The sequence below is a fragment of the Protopterus annectens genome, chromosome 6.part1, assembly GCF_019279795.1.
Source record: "Protopterus annectens isolate FY-2018-M chromosome 6.part1, PAN1.0, whole genome shotgun sequence".
NCBI classification, from domain to species: domain Eukaryota; kingdom Metazoa; phylum Chordata; order Ceratodontiformes; family Protopteridae; genus Protopterus; species Protopterus annectens.
The window spans coordinates 328,810,909-328,836,205 of NC_056738.1; the positions used below are offsets into that span (position 1 = coordinate 328,810,909).

Below are 25,297 nucleotides of genomic sequence, written 5' to 3' on the forward strand. Positions count from 1 at the left end.
TTTGGTCCGAGTTTTGGGGCCAAAAAGCATGATATGAGGTATAACCTGGTAGTGCTGGGGTGCTCTCTGGAGCCTTGAACCAGGTTTCTGTCACTGCACAGATATCGATGTTCTCCATAGTGAGGAGGGCTTCCAGTGTGTGCATATTGAGGTTTAGACTTCTGGCATTTAGCAGCATTACCCTTAGTTTCTTGTTCATTGTGTTGTCTATGGAGGTGGGTTTGTCTTTTGAGCCTTGCCTAAAAAAGGCACTATGGGGGTGGCAAGAGCCTTTGCCAATATGCGAAAGCCCAGGGGTGACAGGTGCAAGCCGTCCCTAGCGATGCAACGTGGCTTGTCGAGCTTGTCATCCCAGGCTGACAGACACTGGATCCCCTTTGAATGACACCAAAATTTTAGCCAATTGTTAAAATCGATCATTTTTTCTTTATACTGTGGCATTATTCTAGGTGAGGGTAAGATGCTGCTCAAGGTCAGGGTCATACCGGCCTGGGCTACATGATCAGAGAACTCCTCTGTCTCTCTTCATGCAGTTGAGGGAGGTACGTCTCAGGTAATTCACACCAGCAAGGACAATGGCCGAGTCATATTTGTACTTTCTTTGGAGTGATCTGAGTGCTTGCGTTATGTGGCGGATCCTAGCGCCCGACAGGCAGCTCACCGTGACCACCTTTGTTCAGCCTGGTGAGTAGGATGTCAGTGTGTCTGACTATAGAATCTCCTATTGCAAGTGTATCAGGTGTGTTATTTAGCCTTAAGGGCTGTGACTGTTTGGCACACTGACTTTGAGCTATGTGTTGGACGTGGTTTGTTGTGGGGTAGCATTTGTTTGGATGTTTGCTTTGGAGGCCTCTGCTGCTTAGGCAGGTTTTTATTTAGAGCCTCCAAGTATGTTTTTGTGTGTTTGGTTTGTGTGGTGGAACTATGTGAGACTGTATTTGTGTTGTGTGAGGTTACTTTCTCCTCCTGACTGGTTACACCAGTTCTGAGTTGAGACAGCTCAGCCTCCAGTTTGGCTATATGGTTGCATCTCTCACATATATTTGAACCTATTTGGAGGAGGAGAGGGTTGTCCGTGTACATGAGATAGTTGTAACATTGCCTCAAGATTCCCAGATTCACCAGCTGGACTGGAGAGGAGACCATTAGCTGACCTTTGGACATGCTAGAATAGTATAGGGAACTCCTTTATCACCGAATCAAAAAGGACCAATAGGGGACAAGGTAATGGTAGAGAGTAAATGAGGATGTAGTGCTTTTAGTTTACTAGTGCTAAATTGTAAGATTAGTTATTTGGGCAAGTGCAGTTTCTTAGATTGAGAGTAGGGTGTTTAACCTGAGAGATAGAGTAGTTCTAAGGGAAAAAGTGAAGAGCAGACTTTGTGGAGCCGGGATTAGTTTAAACCCGATTTACCCGGCGCTGTCCGATGCTACGCGCACAATCGCGCATAGCCACGCTAAAGTGGGTTTTTTATGCAGGAAACTTTAAAGAGCTAGAAATGGCCCAAAATGGCCATTTAACTACAAGGTTCTTGTGCTGAGGTCACTCCTTCAGGGACAGATAGGCTTCTCAAGGCTCCCCACTCCCACTGGTGAGCAAAGAAACTTCCTTCTGTCCAAGTAAGGAAATGGGCAACAAAGGAACTATTCAAAAGTCCAGAATACAGCAAAGCCTGTATAGGGGACTATTCTAGGTTAGGAAAGGTGGGAAATGAGGATATATATTTTTTTCTTTTTTTCACAAAAACAGCAGGAGAAGTACAGTAAATTAAATTCAATACACAGGCTAGCACACTTGAGTGGGCAGCCTCAATAGTTAAATGCAAACAAACTTTAAACAAGTGCGGGTGTTATAAAAACACTGAAAATAGGCTTAGAGCAAGTAAATCAGCAGTTTAAACTCTTTTCGGCGAGAAAGGACGGTCGCACAGATAGTAACAGAAAATTATACTTAAAACTTGGAAGCAGTCACTCTTTTCGTTTCTCTGCTGCTAGCACCACTCTGCAGGACGACGAGGAGCTGTTGCTGAGTAGGATAAGCGAAAAAAATGCGCCAAAGCGGGTTTTCATGCAGGGAACTTTAAAGAGCTAGAAATGGCCCAAAACGGCCAATTAACTACAAGATTCTTGTGCTGAGGTCACTCCTTCAGGGACAGACAGGCTGCTCAAGGTTCCCCCACTCCCACTGGTAAGCAAAGAAACTTCCTTCTATCCAAGTAAGGAAATGGCAACACAGGAACTTTTCAAAAGTCCAGAATACAGCAAAGCCTGTATAGGGGACTATTCTAGGTTAGGAAAGGCGGGAAACAAGGATATTTTTTTTCTTTTTTCACAAAAACAGCAGGTGAAGTACAGTAAATTCAATACACAGGCTAGCACACTTGAGTGGACAGCCTCAACAGTTAAATGCAAACAAACTTGCAGAGTTAAAATTCCTTTCTTAGAAAACAGCTTTCCTTTCGGCAATCACTTCAGCAAGAAGGGTGTCTGAATTACAGGCCCTTGTGGCATTGGGGCCTTTCATCATCTTTCATGTGGACAGGGTGTCCCTCAGGACCAATCCCTCCTTCATGCCAAAGGTGTTATCCGATGTGGCTCTTAATCAATTTGCCAACCTTCTTTTCTAATCCACAGAACAGAGGAGAACAGATACTGCACTTAGATGTGCACAGACAATTTAGATTTTACTTGGACAGGACTAAACCTCAAAGGAAATCTGAACAACTGCTGGTGGCATTTGCTGCAGGGGCAGAGAGGAAGGCTATTTCAAAGCAAACCATTTCTAAATGGATAGGCCATTGCATTAATTTCTGCTATAAGTGCCATAGAAAACCTATCCCACAGGGGATTAGACCGCATTCATCCAGGGCTGCATCTACCTCTACAGCCTTTCTTAGAGGTGTCCCTACCAGAAACATCCTAGAAGCTGCTACCTAGAGTTCTGTACGTACTTTCACCAAGCATTACCATTTGCCAATTTTCTCTAAATCCAGAGCTGGCTTTGCCACAGCAGTCTTTCAGGGCCTTATAGCTGGTCCTAATGCTATCTAAATTCCTCCTCCTATCCTTAGCTTTGGGAATTTACCGAAATGTGATGACTGCAACAGTGAATACACTCCAACATCTACATTTATGGTAAGTGTACACAACTGTACTTTCCTCCTGCTCCCAGGAAACCTGACTGGTATTTGAGTCCCTGATTCTCATCTGTTTCTTTTCAGTAATGCGTTGGTGGATCCAGAGTTTATTTCTCATGGCCCTGAAGGAGTAAAGGCCACTGTCACCAGGAATCCTGTTCCCTCTGACTGGGAGTCTAGGAACCTAGATAGGTGGGGACAAGAAGGTTTATACCTCTGCCACCCTAGCTATTAGGGCTACCAATTGTCTATTTTATATGCTGAAGTACCAGCAGCACACCTTGGAGGCTATTAAGTCTGGTATACTAAGTGTACCTCTTTTGGCAGAGAGTAAAGAGATGCCGGATTTACTGAATTCCGGCAGTCTGGTCAATAAGCATTCTTTGCATTGTGATTTTGACATCCTTGAGGCCTCCAGCAGGGCTGCAGCTACTGGATCTGTTATTAGAAGGCATGCTTGGCTCAGAGAACAGCCTTTTCCAGAACCTGTCAGGGCTAAGCTTTTGGATGTACCTTTGCATAAAGACTCTTTGCTGCAGCAAAGCAGAGGAGGTACTAAAGAAGATGGGAGGATAAGGCCAAGTCCATGCAAACTGTTAAGACTTTTCTGCAAGTTCAACCCCCTTGCTTTAGCAGGAATTACCCTTCCAAGAGTTGGACTTTTCTTGATACCAGCAAAGAGAACCGTTCCAGGACTAGAGGTTACAAATCTTGTAGGGGCAGGGGGCTATTCCTCAAAGGTCTAGGCGTTGGCAAGCTTCCACTTCTAAAGGGGGAATCTCTAAGCCTGCATCTCCGTCAAAACACTCCCAATGACTTTTTACAACCTCTGCCTGTTTTTGCTTGCTGGGAGAGTCCTTTGGGGGAAGGCTGGTCCTTTTTGCAGATGTGTGGTCCACTATCACAGACAAATGGGTGTTCAGAACGGTGTTCCTAGGGCAGAAGTTTTCTGTACGTACCTGTCCAGCTCTCAAGGGGTTCCCGGACATTCCTCCAAACCTAAGGGCAAAAGTAGAAAACCTAAATGTTAGGTAGTCCAATCTCCCCTTCATTTTTACTTATGGGTTCGGAGCCAATCCTCTGCTCAGACTCAGCAGATTTTCAAGCTCAAAGACTTCTGGTTGGCTCGTGGCTAAGCAGGTATCCCGTGGTGCACCAGTGCAATTCCCAGATCTCGTTTGCCGCGTTGATGAGTTCGGATATGCTTCTCTTGGCTCTGGCTAAGTTTTTGCATTTTTCATTATCTAGTGTTTTTTTGCATATTTACTGAATATATACATATATAGGGCTTTATCTTTATTGTCTTGTGTGACCGTATTAGTAGTATCCTTTGTACCAGTAGTTAGAAGCAGTTGCGCTTTGCCTAAATTTAGTTTTGGCGGTTTCGCCTTTTCCTGTTTACTGGAAAGTATACAGATAGGGTTTACCTTAATTGCCTTGTGGTCTTGTGTGACCAGTATTAGTAGTCTCCTGTGGATGAGTAGTTAGGCGCAGTTGCGATTATTGTCTAGGTAATTTGGCGCTTTTGCTGTTCTTAATAGGGGCTCCTGTTGATGATTTTCCTGTCAAGCGATTATTGTTGACTGGTGGTCTTTAGTGGGGACCCGCTAAAGTCTTAATTTTACAGTTGCGAATTGTACTCCTACCCTTTGAGCGTGTGTGTGTTTTGTGGTATTCTTAGTCTGTTTGAATTAGAAGATCCGGTTCTTCACAGGGCTAGGCCCATTTAAGTTAGAGGACCTAGTCCTTGTGTAATTCTTCTGCAGGGCTAGGCCCGTTTTAGTTAGAGGACCTAGTCCTCAGTCATTCTCTTTGTCTTCTGGTTGCTTGTGTGTTGCAATGTCTAAGGATAACAATGAGCACAAACCCTCTGGGTTTAAAAAAATGTATGAAGTGCTCCAAGAAAATGTATTTGACGGATGGCCACAGTAGCTATCTACTTTTTGGGAGCCATCCATTTGCAAGAATCATGTTTATTTTGTCATGCTTTCTCTCCAAGAGTGTTGCAGGAGAGAGAACAAACTGATACTCTAGATCTTCCAGGAGTCTTGGAAGAAGTTGTTGAGAGGGTAGTACTGAGACTCCTGAAGTCGTCTGCCCTGCCTAAAATTTTGTTGGCTCCGACCCAATCTGATCCAGAGCCACTCAAACCAGTCTTGTCCTCATCCGTGATTCCTTCTCCAAGCCATGTTGGTTTTTTGGAGCCGGAGTGCTTGTTACCAGAGGAGGAACTTTTGGATGTTCTTTGTGTTTCACTGTTGCAGTCATTACATTTGGGTAATCTGCTGGCAGGTTGCCCTTGGTCGGCCAGAATAACAAAGTCTTGGATCCTGCGTCGGTTGCTGTCTCTTCCATGACGTCAGGTCTTCAGAGGTATAAAACATGCAGCCGACGCCATCTTATTCAGTCTTTCCTGCCGTGCCGTGCCCAACGCAGAAGCAGTTTGCAAGTGCCGGTCGGCAGACTCCTGAAATTTTCGCATTCGAGTTTCAGAACCGAAGTCTTCAACTAAAGCTAAGTACCCTGTTGGGGAAACTTTTTCTTGCTCCTTACCATTGTCAGTAAGTTAATAATTGCATTACTTGTGGGAAGCAAATACCTCATAGGGATTTTCATTTGTTCTGTATTCCTTGCCTAGGCCCAGATCATAACGTACTTTGCTCTCAGTTTTGTGCTAGATTTAACCAAAGCACTATTAAGTGTTGGTATATTTTTGCTTCAAAATATTTTGGATCCAGACTTAATTACCCTGAAATGTCGGTTAGCAATCCAACTACTGGTGTTCACAAAAAACGCAGAGACACGGTCTAGGTCCAAAACCGACGAAACTTCTAAGCCAGTCGCCGGTTCTCAGTGAGGCACTTTCACAGCCCCTGATACCCGCTACATTTGAGTCGCAGGCCTCTACCGAGACCCATGCAGAGTCCGGTATGCCACGAGATTCTCAGAGTATTGAACCTGCGAATGTCTCTCCCTTGGATAGGTCTGGAGATGCTGAGCAGGCACCGGCTTCTGAGGGGGTTTTCAGGCCTCAACATTTTTATATAAAAGACGCCAGCTTCAAAAACCAGATCAAAAACATCTCTCTAAAAGACTGACGCATGAGCCACGTGCTCAGGCCTCTATGCCTAAAAAAACAGATGATCAAATTGGCTGAGGACTTAATTACCTTGATCAGCGGTTCCCAACCCCCTCCTGCTAAGAGGCCTAGGCAAGACACTGATTATGAATCTTCAGGGCGGGTTTCCATTTCTTCAGTCCTCTTCTGATCAGGAATTTTCTATTCCACCCTATGAGGATTCAGATGCAGAAGAAACCATCCCATATGCATCTCCTCCTGAGGATTATTCTTTTGGAGAAACCTTAACATTTTCATTGGGAGAGTCAGGATTTCTCTGAATCAAAAAAGAGGCTAAGGGATTTCCTTCTTCCTCAGCATAGGCCTTTGGCAATACCTCCTGTATTAGACATTGTTGATGTGTTTTCATAATCTAGCATGGCTCCTAATTCCCTACCTCCGGCTCCTAGTAAGCCAGACTGGTATTGCAGGGTTCCTGACTATCTCAAATTTCTATTCAAAAATCCTGCTGCTGATCCTGAGACTATCTCACAGGGCCCCAAAGGGGTAAAGGCCTCTACTGCCAAAAATACTACCCCCTCTGATAGAGATTCCAGGGCGCTGGATAGATGGGGAAAGAAGGTTTTATACATCTGTAACCTTGGCAATTAGGGCCTTAAACTGATAGTTTCATATGTTTAAATATGAACAGCATGTTATCGGCTTATTAAAACAGAAAATGATGTTGATTTCTGATTTTGTGGAAAATAAAGAATTACAGGAATTATTGCAGCAGAACAGGTTGGAAAGCATACTTTGCAATGTGGTTTTGATTCCTTGGAGGCCTCTTGCAGGGCCGCAGTTACTGGATCTGTGATTAGAAGGCATGCCTGGCTCAAGAAGCAAAATCTGCCTGATCATGTTAAGGCTAAATTGTTGGATGCCCCTTTACAGCATGATACTCTATTTGGTAATAAACAGAATAGGTTTTAAAGAAAATGGAAGACAAAGCTAAGTCTATGCAAACTGTAAAAGATTTCTTAGATGTGCAGCCACCCAGGTTCAGTAGGCACTGGCCTACTAAAAATTGGTCCTTTCCTGTGTCCAACAGAGCCTCTCAAGGCAAATCCAGGCGCTCAAAAGGCTCTAGATACCAATCACAGGGTTCATACAGGTCAAAGCAATGGGGTGCCTCCACCTGCAGATCTGGAGGAAACAAAGCACAACCCTACAGTAAACAGTCTAAACCTTCTACCTTCACCAAGCACATATTTTTTGGCAGCCCCCTTGGGGGGAAAATTAGCTCTTCATGCTCAAAATTGGCAGTTAATTACCCTGTACAAGTGGGTATTAAACTTGGTATCCCAGTACAAGTGGGTATTAAACATAGTGTCCCAGGGGTACAGATTTAATTTCCATACTTTGCCAATTCCAAATGGTTGGCCAGATCTGCTACAAAATCAATGGGCAGAGGCTCAGAAACAAGTTATGTCCTTCATGGATATGGGGCTATTCAACCAGTACCAGAACAGGAAAAAGGACAAGGTTTTTATTCGAGACTTTTCCTGGTACCCAGAAAAGACAATGCCTGGCATCCAATACTGGACTTAACGATTTTGAACACATTCCTGGACATTCCAAAATTTAAAATGCTGACTTTACAACAGCTACTGCCTATGCTGGGCAGGAACGCTTAGTTAGCAACTCTAGACTTGATAAATCCAAAAAGACCAAATCGAAGGCACGAAACACCAGCCAAGGTTCCACAGTTTAATGACTGAAAATGTAAGACAAAAAATGTTCCAACCACAAAGATTAATGCTCTTAGCAAAAAAATTGCGTTTTCGTCCTTCCTCACAATGACTTCATCAGATACAGTCAATTGAGTTAATTAGAGCATTAAATAACAAAAACTTTTAAAAAACACCCAATTAATCACAGTGCATTTTTAAATAACCAATCAATAGGTATTCCTCATGAATATTAAAATCTGACTAGCCCATGTTAAAAAACAACTTTTTACTTAAACTTTTTAATAAATAAATACATTTTAAAATAATTGCATTATGTGCTTATTAATGAATAAAAACAATTTTATGAAATCTATACAGTGCAAGATAAAAAATTACTAAATTAATATAAAAACAACATTCGTGTTTAGGAGATTTATTTCATTTAAATGCTGTGTCAATTGTAAGTAAATACTACCATCTATTGGCCATTCTGTAAATTACAAGCTTCAAAAAATAATTCTTTTATATGTTTTAAATATTTGCAGCTTTTATTTTTAACACAGGAACTATGGATACACTTTCATTTAAACCAGGTTTTTTAGTGGCATTAAGATATATTTGCCACCATAGTTCCCTATAGGCCAATCTTTCCTCCCATAGGCCCCCTCTTACGTCCTTTTCCACTTGTTCAATGACAAAAAATTCAAAGAATGCCTCTTTACACTCCTTTGTATGTCTAAATAAAGCGTTAGTATCTTTCGCCTTAGAAATCTCATGGTAGTGTTCGTATATCCTCCTCCTCAAGACGCGCTCTGTTTTACCTATATGGGGGGGGGGGGGTTCACAGCTGGGTTTCTCTGAAGGTACTAAATGTCTTTGGTAACCCTCATGCATCTTGTTACTGAAGCCTTGCTAATAAATATTTAATTATGTGCGTGTGTATATGTGTACACATATATGTATGTATCAATGTATTTAATTTATTGAAACTAAAAAGTAATTCACTTTCAGTCATAAACCATAAAGGTCAAATACACAAGCCCACACTTATCCCTCGTCCCACCTGAATTTGGGGGAACACCTCTAACTTGCAGCAGCTGGAGAGGCCACAAAAGTTCCTCACCAAAAGGATAAAGGGTCTCAAACATCTGTCCTATGCTGCCCGACTGAAAGAACTCCAGCTCTATTCAGTCGCTTACCGCTTGCTCAGAGGTGACCTTTGCCTAACATACAAGGCCATGTCAAACCCAGATTTGATGAATATGCTTCACCTCAAAAAATCTAGATCCGTCAGAGCCACAAGGGCGGGAGACTTAAACCTCGACACGGCTATTAATAGGACGTGCTGGAGGGATAGATTCATCACCCAAATACTCCCTATGCTGTGGAATAAAATCCCGGTATATGTGAGGCAGAGCACCTCGCTGGCCTTGTTCAAGAGAAATCTTGACCAATGGATGGGAGATCGCAGATATACCCCAGGGATTACCTCAGTGTCACTGCTCAACAGAGGCACAGCAAAATAATGGGTATAGTTCCCCATACTAAAGGGGTGGCGTAAGCCACAAAACTATGGGCTAGGCTTGTAAATGCCCTCGGGCAGATAGCCTAGTATGAACCTATGAACCTATGAAGGAATTACATTTTTTACAAGTGCTTATATAAACTACCCCCTTTGTCTCACAATTGTAAAAACCTTTACTTCTTATGATTTTATTGTTCCTACTAGGAATAGTAATTTCACCAACATTTAACATGTAATCGCATTGATTACAATGGCCACACTTGTAGCTACCTTTCCTTTTTTGACCTTCCATCCCTTCACTTGTTGTACTCTTTCTAGTTTGAGTTTCTAAAATGTTCTTTATAGTCCTAGCATTTCTATATATAATTTTAGGAGTCCAATTATTCATACCATTTATGTCTGATAGGGCCAGAAATCTAGTCCATTCATTTCTAAATAAGTCACTGACCCTCACATTTGACGCATTATATTCCATAATTAGGGCCTGCTCGTATCTTCTTTCATTGTCAATATTAATAATCTCGTTTTCTGTAGTGTTGTTAATTAGTCTTTGTCCCTTTATTGGTTGAAACCTAGAATGCCGCCCCAATTCCACCTCAGTTCTTAGCTTTGTTATAAAGTCCTTTGGATAACCCCTTTCCTCAAACATTTTGCTTAATAAATTGCATTCAATAAGAAAATCTTCACTAGTGCTGGTCATCCTACTACCCCTCACAAACTGTCCCTTGACAATATTCTTCTTACAATGTGAGGGGTGTGCACTAGTGAAGTGAAGAAAGGAATTGCAGAAAGTTTTCTTCCTATAAATTTTAGTTTCAAAATCCATTCCTTTCTTGTATATTTCTACGTCCAAGTAATGCAATCTATCTCTCGAAAGGGAATAAGTAAATTTTAAGAAATTGGTGGAATTACTTATATATTCAAAAAATTCATTAAATCTTTCGATTCCTCCTGTCCAGAAGATAACTATGTCGTCTAGAAAACGACGATACAAAGTCCAATAGTCTTTGTAACAAGAATTCATTATATAGTCTTCCTCCCATTTTGTTAGGACAATATCAGCATAAATGGGCCCACAAGCTGCGCCCATTGCTGTACCCTGAATTTGTTGGTAATATTCACCTTGGAAGGTAAAAAAATTGTATCTCATTACCAAGTCAACTAACCCAGTAATGGTACTTTTTTCAGCCAATGTTAGTTTAGTGTTTTTATAAACCATTTCTTCAAACATAAACAGGCCCTCATTATGTGGAATGCATGTAAATAGGTCTACGACATCGATGATAATGAATATTAAATCATCGTTATATAGTTCCGGACCAATGCATCTAAGAAAGTCCCAGGAATCTCTCAATGTATATATGTTCTCAAAGCTTATATGTTTTACCTTGTGGTCCACATACTTTGCCATTGGAAGCGTCTTAGACCCCGCTGCTGAGACAATAGGTCTCAAAGGTGGGTCTTCCAAATTTTTGTGGACCTTAGGTATCCCAAATATAGTTGGTATTCGTGGTTTTTCCACGTATAAATATTCGAAAGTTTTTCTGTCTATTGATCCTTCATATAGGTAGCTATTTAATAAGTAATCAATTTTATAGTAAGCTAAATTAATTTCATTTAGTGAGACTGGGGTGTATTTTCTTGTATCGTTTAGTATAAAATTCATTTTTCCTTCATATATGATATTGTCCATAAATACAATACCCCCACCCTTGTCCGGTTTCATTATCCTCAGGTCATTGTTATTTTTTAACTCGTACAAAGTTTCTTTTTCTTGCTTTGAAAGATTAAAATCCATCACATTTTCTTCGTACAATTGCCTAATTTCATTTTCTAACATATTTTCAAAATTTTTGACCTGTGGATGCAAGGGTGGGTTGTATGTACTTCTACGGACTAGAACTGGGTCTTGAGGAGGTAGGCTACTCTTATTGTTTGGGTTCCCAGAGGCAAACAAAATACCAAAATTAACTTTCCTAAGAAAAAGCTTGACGTCTATAATGGTATTAACCAATTCACCCTTTATAAATGGAATAAATTTAAAACCTTTACTCAACAGCTGAAAGTGTATTTCAGTTGGAGTAGTATTACTAAAATTGTAAATGGTAAAGTTTCCAAATGTATGTGTAATGCCATCGACTTCAATGGCATTATAATGTTGTTCATTAATAGGGGTTGGGTGTATTAATTCCAATACCTCCCCCTCCCCCCTTCTCCCCCCCCTTTTTTGAAAATTTTGACGTCTATCCTGTTTGTTGTAAGAATTGTAAGAATCTCTCATTAAAGGGGGAAATTCATCATCATAATCTAAAGATTCCCTTTCTTTACCATCATCCTCGTGATATACTAAAGGCGGGTCACCATGTTGTTGATAAGCATCGTTCCTCTTAAAGGGCGGCTTAGGGTAACGAGTGTTATTTTCGTATTCATGTAAGTCTCTTTTTAACTTACTTATTTTCCTTTCAATAATTTCACTGCATTTCCACTCAATGTCATCCTTAATTTTATAATACTTGTCCCTTTCTTCTCTTATTTGAAAAATAAGGTCTTCCTTAACACATAAATCTAGTGTCTCTATCTCATTTTGCAATAAATCTTGCACTCTGTTATTCTCCTGAATAATTAATTTCAAAATTTCAATACCACATTGGTTAAAAACTTTCAACAGTTCCTGGTGAAAAAGTGATCCCCCTATAACATTGTTGGGATACTTAAATATTCTAAGACCCTTGGGAACCACTTTTCTAGTAATGCACTCTGTTAAATATTCATTCTCTACAGTCAAAGTTTTAAATTTCATCATAAGTTTATGCAATTTATCCAATTTGTTGTAATAACTAATGCCATCAGCAGTCCGCTTTTGTCCATTTTTAAACTCTATGTTAAAAGGCTTTTTTAACCAGTCATTAATACAATGTGTTTTCCACGAAGTGTGGAAAGAATTACTAACAGTACCTTTGCTACTATGGCTTCCTGTGGGGTTATCCGGAGTGTTGCCTGCATCAGCCAACAAAGAAAATGATCTGTTTACAATGTCAGTTTGCGCCAAAACCCTTGGGGTCTGAACCGGATTAAAAGTCTCACCATTCGGTTCCTCTCCTGCAAGGTCGAGATGTACATTTCCACTGTTACGGCGTTTTCTTTTCGGTTTTGCTCCCTTTGACCATTCGGTCCGTTCAAACGCACTTGTACCCTCTTCTCCTTGCTTCCGGTTGAACGTCTGGCAAAGCGGCGTCAAGAGGTCAATCAACTGTGTCAATTGACCTATCAGTCTCCGTGATTCCCCCATCTCTTCCTTAGGTGTTCCGCCTTCCATTCGGAAAGCACAAACAAACCAAGAAAAAAAATAAAACGAACTAGACCAAGTAAATCCAAAAAGACCAAATCGAAGGCACGAAACACCAGCCAAGGTTCCACAGTTTAATGACTGAAAATGTAAGACAAAAAATGTTCCAACCACAAAGATTAACGCTCTTAGCAAAAAAATTGCGTTTTTGTCCTTCCTCACAATGACTTCATCAGATACAGTCAATTGAGTTAATTAGAGCATTAAATAACAAAAACTTTTAAAAAACACCCAATTAATCACAGTGCATTTTTAAATAACCAATCAATAGGTATTCCTCATGAATATTAAAATCTGACTAGCCCATGTTAAAAACAACTTTTTACTTAAACTTATATAAACTTAAACTCTAGACTTGAGGCATACCTGCATATCCCAATAAGGGAATCGTGCAAAAGATACCTCCGCTTCAAGGCAGGTTTTATGCATTACCCATTCTCTGCACTGCCCTTTGGCATTATCTAATGCGCCCAGGGTCTTTACAAAGTACCTGGCACCAGTAATTGCAATTTGCAGACAAAGAACAATACAAATTTATCCTTACCTGGATGACTCTCTAAAGCAGAGAACAAGGACATTCTTCTTCAACATCTGGCGTTTGTAAAAAGGCTTCTAACATGCCTAGGGTACACAATAGAGACGTCACCAAAGTAAAACAAGACAAACTTTTAAAATCCACACGCGAGAGAAACACGAGAGCCGGCAACTACAAATAAATCTTATTTAATAAGCGCTTTCGGTGCGGACAATGCCTCACCTTCATCAGGGTACACAATAAACGAAAAGAAATCCCAACTGGTACCCTCTCAAATAATTACATTCCTGGGTGCAAGCTTGAATTCAACTGCCCAGATGGCTTACCTTATGCCAGATAAACAAAGGCAGCTGACAACGTACTTCAAAACAGGTGGCAACAAAAACCCAGTTATCTGCAAGACAAATTCTGCAGGCTTTGGGGTTCATGGCGTCCTGCATTCTACTAATTCCATATGCAAGACTGCATATGAGGAAACTACAATGGTATCTAAAAAGTTTATGGAGTCAACAATTGTCACAGTCATTGTCATAGTCTGGAAGCAATGATTCCTCTCATTCCCTGCCTACAACAGGAGTTTCTTTGGTGGGCAGACATGTCACCAAAACAAGGGACGGTCATTCACTCTAACCCCTGCCCCACAAACCCTAACTACAGACGCATCAGACTATGCTTGGGGGGCCCACCTGGTGGGGGAGATGCATTCAGGGCATATGGAGCCCTAAAGAAATGCATCTGTATATCAACCAGAAAGAGATGCTAGCTGTTCAGAATGCTCTGACAGCCTTCAAGGACTTACTTCATCCAGGACAACAAATGATAAAGACGGACAACACCACGGTTATGTGGCACATAAACAAGCAGTGAGGTACACATTCCTACCCTCTTTGCAGACTAGCTATGGCATTGTGGAACAGAGCTTTGATTTACTAAGTACATCTTCAAGCTCAATTTCTGCCAGGAAAACAAAATACTCTGGCAGACGACCTAAGCAGAAATCTTACGGACCCGCACGAGTGGAAACTGGATCCACAAATCTTCAACATGGAAATATGGAAATGGGGGAGCCCAGGCATATATCTGTTTGCCTCTCCCCAGAATTATAAACTGGACAAATTCTGCACAAGGACTTATCACAGACAGGCATGGAAAGTGGATGCCCTATCCTTCAGTTGGAAAAACTAATCGGTCTATGCCTTTCCACGTCTGCCTCTTCTCTCCAAGGTCTTACTAAAGGTCAGACAGGAAAAAACAAAAATGATCCTGATTGCTCCGGACTGGCCTAGCCAGCTTTAGTACCCAATGCTAAGAAATGTCTCACTCCCTCCTTGGTACTTGCCTCAAATAACCTCATCTACTGTCTCAGCAGAACAATCGAATTCTGCACACTCCGCTCCAAACTCTGAACCTTGCAGCATGGTTGATCATTTAATTATTCAGACAACACCTCTCAGTAAATCTGTGATGGATGTCATTTTGGAAGCCAGAAGGCCTAGTACCAGAAAATCTTATGCTGATAAATGGAAGAGATTCTGTGCTTGGAATCGAGCACAAGGAACGGACACAGCAAAATCAAATATCCCTCAGATTTTACAATACTTGACGGAGATGCTTGTCAAGGGCCTATCTTTTTCTTCAATAAAAATCCATCTCTGCTCATTACAACACAGAGCCTCCCCTCTTTTCTCATCCTCTGCTTAAACAGCATCTTAGAGGGGCCAGAAATGTAAGGCCTCCCAGAAGATCACCAGCTCCTGCATAGGACCTCAGTTTTGTGCTGGAAAAACTCACCCTGCCTCCTTTTGAACCAACAGCTACTGCGGATATAAAATTTTTATCTTGGAAAACAGCTTTCCTTTTGGCAATCACTTCAGCAAGAAGGGTTTCAGAACTACAGGCTCTCATGGCTGTGGAGCCTTTTATTACATTTTACCCGGACAGGGTGTCCCTCAGGACCAATCCTTCCTTTATGCCTAAGGTAGTATCCAGTGTGGCTCTTAACCAAACAGTTCACCTGCCAACATTTTACCCATATCCACAGAACAAGGGGGAGTGGATTCTGCATTCATTGGACGTACACAGACAACTAAGATGCTACTTAAACAGGACCAAATCTCTAAGAAAGTCTGAGCAACTACTGGTGGCATTTGCATCAGGATCAGAGGGGAAGGCTATATCAAAGCCTACTATTTCTAAGTGGATAAGCCACTGCATTCGTTTCTGCTACTTGCACCATGGTAAACCTGTGCCCAAGGGGATCCGGTCACATTCCACCAGGGCTGCCTCTACCTCAGCAGCCTTTCTCAGAGGAGTTCCAAAAAGATTTTAGAAACTGCTACTTGGAGCTTTGTTCATACCTTTACAAAGCATTTTCATTTTCCCCTCTCCTCCAAATCCAGGGCAGGCTTTGCCACTGCAGTTCTGCAGGGCATTATAGCCATTCCTAATGCTATTTAGTTCCATCCTCCCATCCATAGCTTTGGGAGTCTACCCAAATGTAATGACTGCAACGGTGAAACACGAAGAACATAGTACAGTTGTGTACACTTACCATAAATGTAGATGTTATAGTGTATTCACTGTTGCAGTCCGGGTTACCCACTCGCCATCCTCCTTGTCTAGAAAGTCTCTTTCCTTCACTATATTCTAAAGCCCTTGTGGTGTATTTGCGTTTAGATGAAGGTAAAGTTTATGTTGCTAAAAGTGCATTTAAATATATTGCTGTTTGTTTATTTATATATATATATATATATATATATATATATATATATATATAATTTTTTTTTGCTCCCCATTTGGGGGGGCACCTGACATCTGGGGCAAGAAAAACTGAATAAAATTGCATCTGCTGCATGTTTTATACCCCTGACATCATGGAAGAGGAGACAGCAACTGACTCCGGACCCAAGACTTTGTTGTTCAGGCCGACTGAGGGCAACCTGCCAGCAGATTACCGAAATGTAATGACTGCAACAGTGAATACACTCTTATACAATGCCTCCCCTAAAACGTGCACACTGATTGGCCAGCCCAACCAGTGTGCCCGTTGTGTAAATCCCTCAATATACTAACGGAAAAAGGTCCGGTCGCCGGACTTTTTCCGTTAGTATAAAACACTGTCTCGCTATGTTAAAAGAGTTTAACATAGCGACACAGGTTTAAAAAAAGCAACGGAGATCTCCGTTGCTTTTTTTAAAGCTGTTCGCTATGTTAAACTCCTTTAACATAGCGACACAGTGTGTAAAAAGCAACGGAGATCTTGGGATCCCTGTTGCTTTTTAAAGTTGTCTCGCTATATTAAATGGGTTTAACATGGCGAGACAGCTTTAAAATAAGCAACGGAGATATCCGTTGCTTATTTTAAAGCTGTCTCGCCATGTTAAACCCATTTAACATAGCGAGACAGTAAAAAAAGCAACGGAGATCTTGCGTTCTCCGTTGCTTTTGCCCACACTTCTGATGTACTGCGCAGGCGCACAGTACATCAGAACTGCCGCAGAATACCAGGGAAGGGCAGTAAAGAGGCATTATACAATGCCATTATTTAAGAAAAGTAATTATTTCTTTTCTTAAATAATGTCATTATAATAACACGCCTGGGTGTGGGTAATGCTAGATTTACCCACGGTTGGCTTTGTTTGGTCCCTCGGGCTTCGCCCTCGGGACCAAACCACACCAACCGTGGGCAAATCCAGCATTACCCACACCCAGGCGTGGGTTATTGCTATAACACCTACATTTATGGTAATTGTACACAACTGTACTTTCTGGAGCTACATGTAGGATGAGTTTTGTAGTGAGTTTCCACTAATAATTAGAAGTAACTGAGGCAGATCTGATGTACATCTAAGTTTCACTAGTCAGGATGCAAAGTCTGTGATTAGTAGTAGTTGAATGCCCAAGCTCAGTTTAGTTTTACTTATATTGAGTATTGTATTTTCTAGGTTGTTTTTATTCTGTTTTACTGTAGTGTGTTATGGTGTAACTTTTTCCTGCTTTCCAGTATCACTTTGAGGAAAACAAGGCTGTATTTTATGTCCAGGATTCAAATGTTGCAAATGCACTGAAACAAGTTACACGGAAAATCACAGACAAAGATAACTACAGGGTAAGTGTATTAAGATGAATTTTTCCACCGATAGAGCTGAGACAGGTCTTAACATGTTTTACAAGTGTTTGTGAAGTTCATTTTTCCCACTTAATATGATACTGTGTTGAGTCAAGGAATGTGCCAGATGTTTTTCATGTTTCACTGTCGCAATCTTCACCTGTTTGTTATCTCTGCTGTGGTAGCCCTCGTCCGGCCAGAATACCAGAGTCAGTGTTTTTCTGCGTCTGCCATTAAATCAGTCTTGCTTGCCGTGGAGCCCGTAGCAGTTTGCAAGTGTGCTGGTCGGTCGCTACCCGAGTTTGAATTACAGCTGAAAACGTCTAAACCTAAGTACCCCGTTGGGGATCCTTTTCCTTGCACTAACCGATGTCCGAAAACGTTAACCGTCTCACCTGTGTAAAGCCGATCCCACACCAAGACTTCCATTCATACTATGTTGATTGTTTAGGCCCAGACCACGACTTCCCCTGTTGCCAGTTCTGTGCCCTCTTCAACGCGAGAAACATTTGCAGCAGAGCTCTTATAGTAGATTGGTATTTTCATCTTCTGTCTTCGCATTCCGCAAAGGTGTCCATCAGCCAACATTCTATAGACATTCCGAAAAAACGTATAGGTAAAGATATAGTCCACACAAGGCTAAGCCTTCTGACGACTCTGCTACTAAGCAGGTTGTCAGTTCTTCAGATTTCAGTGAGGTGCCCTGATGCCTGATACGATATCTGTGCAGGCCTCTACAGAGACCCTTTCGGAGTCCAGTATGCCGCAGAAATCTTCGTCTTCCGAGCTTTTAGCCATCTCTGCTACAGTTGGGTACGGAGCCGTGATGCAGGGACCGGCTTCCGAGGAGGCCTCTCGTACTACCTAATCTAGACAAAAACTGACATCTCATCTGACTTGCTGTTTCTCTCAGACCGATGGATATCCTTAGGCCTAGAAGCCAGGCCACTCCTAGAAAATCTGCTTCTGGCCACCATCTTACTCCTGCTCCACTACCCCAAGCCCAAATACTTAAAATGGCGGAGGATCTTATCTCCCTTGTCAGGGGTAGTAAGGCCACAACTTCTAAATGGAAAAGACTCTCTTCTACTTGAAAGTATGATAGAACAGTATTCTGAGGAATCTGATTATTCAGATTTTGAAGAACAACCTCTGACTGCTTATGAGGATTTAGATGGAGCAGAATCCATTCCTTCTTCCCCACCGGAAGACCTTTCATTTGGGGAAACCCTTCACACCCTCAGGGAACATTTGCATTGGGAATCTCAGGACTTCCCCCATTCTAAGAAAAGACTGAGTTTCTTGACCTGCCCCAAGACAGACCACTGGCCATCCTGCCTGTCTTAGAAGTGGTGGATGATGTTTTCCATGAATCCAGCTTGGCCCTTGATGCCCTCCCACCTGCTCCCAGTAAACCTGACAGGTACTACAGAGTACTGGATTCTCGCAAGTACTTATACAGAAATCCTGCTGCAGACCCAGAGGTCATTACACAGGGAATTAAAGCAGCTAAGACTAGTTCTGCCAAGAATCCTATTCCTTCTGATAAGGATTCCAGAGCTCTGTACAGATGGGGTACATTGCAACCTTTGCTTTCAGAGCACTCAACTGCCCGTCCCATATGTTAAAATATCAGCTACGTACTTTGGAACGATTAAAGCAAAAGATTTCAACGTTTCCTGACACTGCAAATTTGAAAGAGCAGATTTACTGCACACTACTTGTCAAGTGACTAAACACTCATTACACCGTGGATATGATGCCGTAGAAGCCTCAACCAGAGTAGCAGTGTCAGGATCTGTCATTAGCAGACATGCATGGTTGAGGAAACAACCTCTCCCTGATGATCACAAGTGTATATTAATTGAAGCACCCCTGGATGAGGACCGCTTGTTTGGAGTAAAAGCAGAAGAGGTTCTTAAAGATGGAAGACAAAGCAAAATCTATGCTAACAGTAAAAAGATTTTTCAGGTTCAACCCCCCAGGTTCAGCAGGAATTTCCCCCTAAGCACTTTGCCTTCCTTGCACCTAGCAGAAAGGGACAAGTTAAGGTCTGGTGGGGCAGACCATCCAGGCTCCTATCCCAGGGACAACAGAGAAACATTGGACCAGTTCCACCCCTAAGGCAGGGAGTTCTAAGCTACGCTTCTGTGGCAAAAACTCTGACTCCCTCTCCCCCCTCTGCCCTGCTTTCACTCACCAAAAGCTAGAAGGAAGGCTCTCCCTCTGCAAAGAAAATTGGCTTTTTATAACAAAGGACCAGTGCGTCTTAAAGATAATTTTTCAGGGATAGAAATTCTCTTTCAACGAACTCCCAATTCCAAGAGGGTATCCAGATTTACCACCAAATCAGTGGGCAGAGGCATTGAAGCAGGGCCAAAATCTCAAATCTCAGGGGGCAGTAGTACCTTTCCCCTCTGATCAAACAGGCAAAGGTTTTTATTCCAGAATACTCCTTGTTCCTGGAAAAGAGGGCACTTGGTGCCCCATTTTGGATCTATCCAATGTTCGTGTTTCACTGTTGCAGTCATTACACTTGGGTTATCCTGCTGGCAGGCTACCCGCAGTCGGCCTGAATTCTGAGGTCTTGGTCCAACGTCTGTTGCGGTCGCCTCTTCCCTGACGTCAGTGCACCAGGGGTGTATAAGATACAGCCGACGCCATTTTCTCCAGTCTTTCTTGCCGCGCAGTGCCCGAAGCAAACGCAGTTCGCAAGTGCCAGTCGGCCGACTCCTGAGATTTTCGAAATTGAATTTCAGATCCGAAGTCTTCAATAAAGCTAAGTACCCCGTTGAGGAAACTTTTTCTTGCTCCAGACCGATGTCAGTAAAAGTTAACAATTGTATTTCTTGTAGGAAGCAAATACCTCATAAGGATTTTCATTCTTACTGTATTCCTTGCCCTAGGCCCTGACCACGACGTTGCTAGTTGTCGGTTTTGTGCTAGATTCAACCAACGCACTATTAAGCGTCTGTTCGATTTTGCTTTACATTACTTTGGCCGAAGGTTTAACTATATAATGCCGTCGGAACAACCGACGACCGGAGTCAATAAAACGTGCAAGGACAAAGAAAAATACAGGCATCCGAGGTCCAAAACCGATGACGAAGCCTCTTCTAGGCCAGTCGCCGGTTTGCCGGTTTTCATTGAGGTGCTTTCGCAGCCCCTGACACCCACTACCTCAGAGCCACAGGCCGCTTCCCACTCCCACGTGGAGACAGCTAGGCCTCTGGAAACTCAAGGTATTGGCCCTGCGGAAACATTTCCCTCAGATGGGTCCGGAGCTGCTGAGCAGGCATCTGCTTCTGAGGGTGTTTTCAGACCTACACAGCTTACTATCAAGACCATTTCAGCATCCAAGGCAAAGTCTAAAACACTTTTAAAGACAAAGAAACAAGTACAGCATTCTCCTGGACAGTCATCCATACCAAAGAAACAGATGCTCAAAATGGCAGAGGACCTAATTACTTTGATCAGGGGTTCCCATCCCCCTCCTGATAAAAGACCTAGGCAAGACACCGATTATGACTCCTCTGACAAGGTTTCTATTTCTTCCGATTCCTCTTCAGAACAGGGATATTCTCTTCCTCCCTGTGAGGACTCTGATGCTGAAGAATCTATCCCTTCAGCCTCTCCTCCTGAGGACTACTCTTTTGGGGAAACCCTGCACACCATGAGGGAACATTTCTATTGGGAGAGCTAGGATTATTCACAATCCAAGAAAAGGCTCAGATACTTTCTTTTATTGCCTCAGCACAGGCCTCTTGCTGTCCCCCTTGTACTAGATATTGTCAATGATGTTTTTTTCTGGATCCAGTTTGACTCCTGATTCTTTACCCCCTGCACCAGTTAAGCCAGATGGGTACTACAGGGTTCCAGATTTTCATAAATTTCTTTATAAAAACCCTGCTGCTGATCCAGAAACTATTTCTCAGGGTCCCAAAGGGGTCAAAGCTTCCACTGCAAAAAACCCTGTTCCCTCTTATATGGATTCTAGAGCACTGGACAGATGGGGTAAGAAAGTTTACACCTCTGCTACTTTAGCTGTAAGGGCTTTAAACTGCCAGTTTCACATGCTTAAATATCAACAATACTTAATGTCTTTGCTAAAACAGAAAATGCTTACAAGCTCAATGTCCTGAGAACAAGGAAATGCAGGATTTATTGCATGCAGCTGAACAAGTGGGAAAGCATAATTTGCAGTGTGGTTTTGATTCATTAGAGGCATCTTGCAGAGCTGCAGTTACAGGTTCTGTCATTCGAAGGCATGCTTGGTTATAAGAACAGAGTTTACCTGATCATGTTAAAGCAAAGTTATTGGATGCTCCATTACAGCATGATGCTTTGTTTGGTGTTAAGGCAAAAGAGGTGTTAGAAAATGGAGGATAAAGCAAAATCAATGCAGACAGTAAAGGATTTCTTACAGGCTCAGCCACCTAGATTTAGCAGGAACTGGCCTTCTAAAAATTGGTCCTTTCCAGTGTAAGGCCACAAAGAGGCAGATCTAAGCCCCAAGGCTCATACAGACCTAAACAATGGGGTGCTTCAGCCCCCAAAGGCGGAGAAGACAAATCACAACCTTATAGGAAACAGTCCCAGTGACTTTTCTCTACAAATACCAAGCGCTTACCTTTTGGCAGCACCCTTGTGGGAAAAACTAGCACTTTTCTCACAAAACTGGCACATGATCACCCAGGACAAATGGGTTCTGAATATCGTTTCTCAGGGTTACAGGTTCCACTTTCACACCCTACCAAGGTCAAAAGGTATGCCAGACCTGCCACACAATCAATGGGCAGAGGCACAAAAACAAATTTCTGATCTCATGGACATGAGGGCTATTCAAAAAGTACCACAGCAAGAGCAGGGGCAAGGATTTTACTCAAGACTTTTCTTGATACCCAGAAAGGACAAAGCCTGGAGACCAATACTGGACCTGTCTATTCTGAATACTTTCCTGGACGTTCCAAAATTCAAAATGTTGACACTGCAGCAACTTCTGCCCATGCTGGGCAAGAAGGCTTGGCTAGTTACTTTGGACCTCAGAGGCATACCTGCGTGTCCCAATCAGACAATCGTGTAGAAGATACCTCAGATTCATAGCTGGCTCAGTGCATTACCAATTCTCTGCACTGCCCTTTGGCTTATCTACTGCACCCAGGGTCTTCACAAAATGCCTGGCACCAGTAATTGCATTTTGCAGATAAAAAAGAATTTAAATATATCCCTACTTGAACGACTGTCTTATTCAAGCAGAGAGCAGGGACATTCTACTAAAGCATCTGGCATTTGTAAAAAGATTACTAATTTGATTAGGGTACACAGTAAACGAAAATAAATCAAAACTAGTGCCCTCAAGAGATAATATTCCTGGGTGCAAGCTTAAATACAACTGCCCAGATGGCTTCTCACGCCAGACAAGCAAAGGCAACTGACTCATTACTTTCAAATGATGGCAACAAAGACCCAGTTACCTGCAAGAAAAATTCTGCAGGCTTGGGGCTTCATGGCATTCTGCTAATTCCATATGCAGGACTGCATATGAGGAAGCTACAATGGTATCTAAAAAGTGTTTGGACTCAACATTGCCACAGCCTGGAAACAGTAATAACTCTTATCCCCTGCCTGCAACAGGAGTTTCGATGGTGGGCACTAGCCTGTCACCACAAGGGACAGCCTTTCACCTTACCCACAGCCAGGCAGACACTAACAGATGCATCAGATTATGCCTGGGGGGCACACATGGCAGGAAAATGTATTCAGGGCATGTGGCCCGCGGACTAAATGCATCTTCATATCAATCAAAAAGAGATGCTAGCTGTACAGAATGCTCTGACAGCCTTCAAGGATCTACTACATCCAGAACAACTGTTGCTAAAGACGGACAATACTACAGTTATGTGGTACATAAGTAAGCAAGGGGGCATGCATTCCTACCCCCTCTGCAGGCAAGCCATGACTTTGTGGAACACAGCACTGACCTATCAAGTACATCTGCAGGCACAATTCCTGCCAGGAAAGAAAAATCCTCTGGCAGACTAAACCGAAACCTCATGGACCCTCACGAGTGGAAACTAGATCCACAGGTCTTCAGCATAACAAGGAAATGGGGATGCCCAGACATAGATCTCTTTGCCTCCCCTCACAACTGACCACTACAGAGATTCTGCACAAGGACTTATCACTCACAAGCATGGAAGGTGGATGCTCTATCATTCAGCTGGAAAACCCTAACAGTTTATGCCTTTCCACCACTGCCTCTCCTCCCCCAAGGTACTCCTAAAAGTCAGACAAGAGAAGGTACTCCTAAAAGTCAGACAAGAGAAGCCAAAAATGATTTTTGATTGCCCCAGACTGGCCACGCCAGCACTAGTACCCAATCCTAAAAAGCTTGTCTCAAGGCCTATCCTGAACTTTACCTCAAATTCCTCATCTTCTGACTCAACAAAACAATCGGATCCTGCACAGCCAACTCAGGACCTTAAATCTGGCTGCATGGCAAATAATATAGCCACTCAGAACACACCTCCCTCTAAAGCTGTTATGGATGTCATTTTGGAAGCCAGGAGGCCCAGCACCAGGAAATCTTATGCAGAAAAATGGAAGAGATTCTGTGTTTGGAACCAGGCACAAGGTCTAGAATCACTTGTTCCAAATATTCCTCAGATTTTGCAATACCTAACTGAGATGCCGGACAAAGGCCTATCTTTCTCATCAATTAAAATCCATGTGTCTGCCATTTCAGCTCATTACAATACAGAACCTCCTATTTTCTCACATCTACTGCTAAGACAGTACCTCAGAGTGGCAAGTAACATAAGATCCCCAAGGAGAGCACCGATACCTATATGGGACCTCAACTTTGTCTTGGAAAAGCTGACACTGCCTCCTTTTGAGCCAGCCAATACAGCTGATATAAAATTCTTGTGGAAAACTGCTCTGCTCCTAGCAATAACGTCAGCAAGAAGAGTCTGAGTTACAGGCATTAATGGTAGTGGAACCTTTTATCATTTTTCATCTGGACAGGGTTTTTCTAAGGACAAACCCAACATTTATGCCAAAGGTAGTATCCAGTGTGGCACTTAACCAAACCATTCATTTGCCAACATTTTATCCAAATCCCCAGAATAAAGGGGAGAGACTTCTGCGCTCTTTGGACATACACAGGCTGCTACGCTTCTACTTGGACAAAACAAAAGCTTTCAGAAAAACTAAACAACTGTTTGTAGCATACGCTGCAGGATCACAAGGAAAGGCTATTTCAAAGCAGACTATTTCAAAATTGATAGGACACTGCATTCGTTTCTGCTATGCACAGCATGGCAAATCAGTGCCTAAGAATATTAGGCCACATTCTACCAGGGCAGCAGCCACTTCAGCAGCCTTTCTCAGAGGAGTACCAACCAAGGAAATGTTGGAGGCTGCAACTTGGAGTTCAGTGCACACTTTTACCAAGCATTATCACTTACCTCTTTACTCTAAATCCAGAGCAGGCTTTGTCACTGCAGTTCTGCAGGGCCTCATAGCCACTCCGAATCCTATTTAGGCCCCGCCGCCCTACCTCAGCTTTGGGATTCAGCCCAAGTGTAATGACCAACAGTGAAACACTATGAACATAGTACAGTTGTCTACCTACCATAAATGTTAGATGTTCAAGTGTATTCACTGTTACAGTCCAGGTTACCCTCCCTCCATCCCCCTTTCTTTGCTGGGACTTATCTATACTTCTCTGTCCTATACAACCTATGTGGTGTATTTGCTTGTAGATGAAGGTATTGTTTTATTTTAGTGTATGTTTTTATAAGCAATATGTATTGCCTGCCGCCTTGGGGGCACCTGACATCTGGGGCAAGAA

The 25,297-nt window shown here is 42.5% G+C and overlaps 1 protein-coding gene across 1 annotated transcript in view; it reads left to right on the forward strand.

The window, feature by feature from the left end:
* NXF1 (nuclear RNA export factor 1) overlaps positions 1–25,297 on the forward strand; it is a 1,877,750-nt gene that overhangs the window by 239,128 nt on the left and 1,613,325 nt on the right. Inside the window, exon 3 of the mRNA XM_044075370.1 lies at positions 17,338–17,442. Coding sequence (XP_043931305.1) covers positions 17,338–17,442 — 105 coding nt within the window. The remainder of the gene's footprint in view (positions 1–17,337; positions 17,443–25,297) is intronic.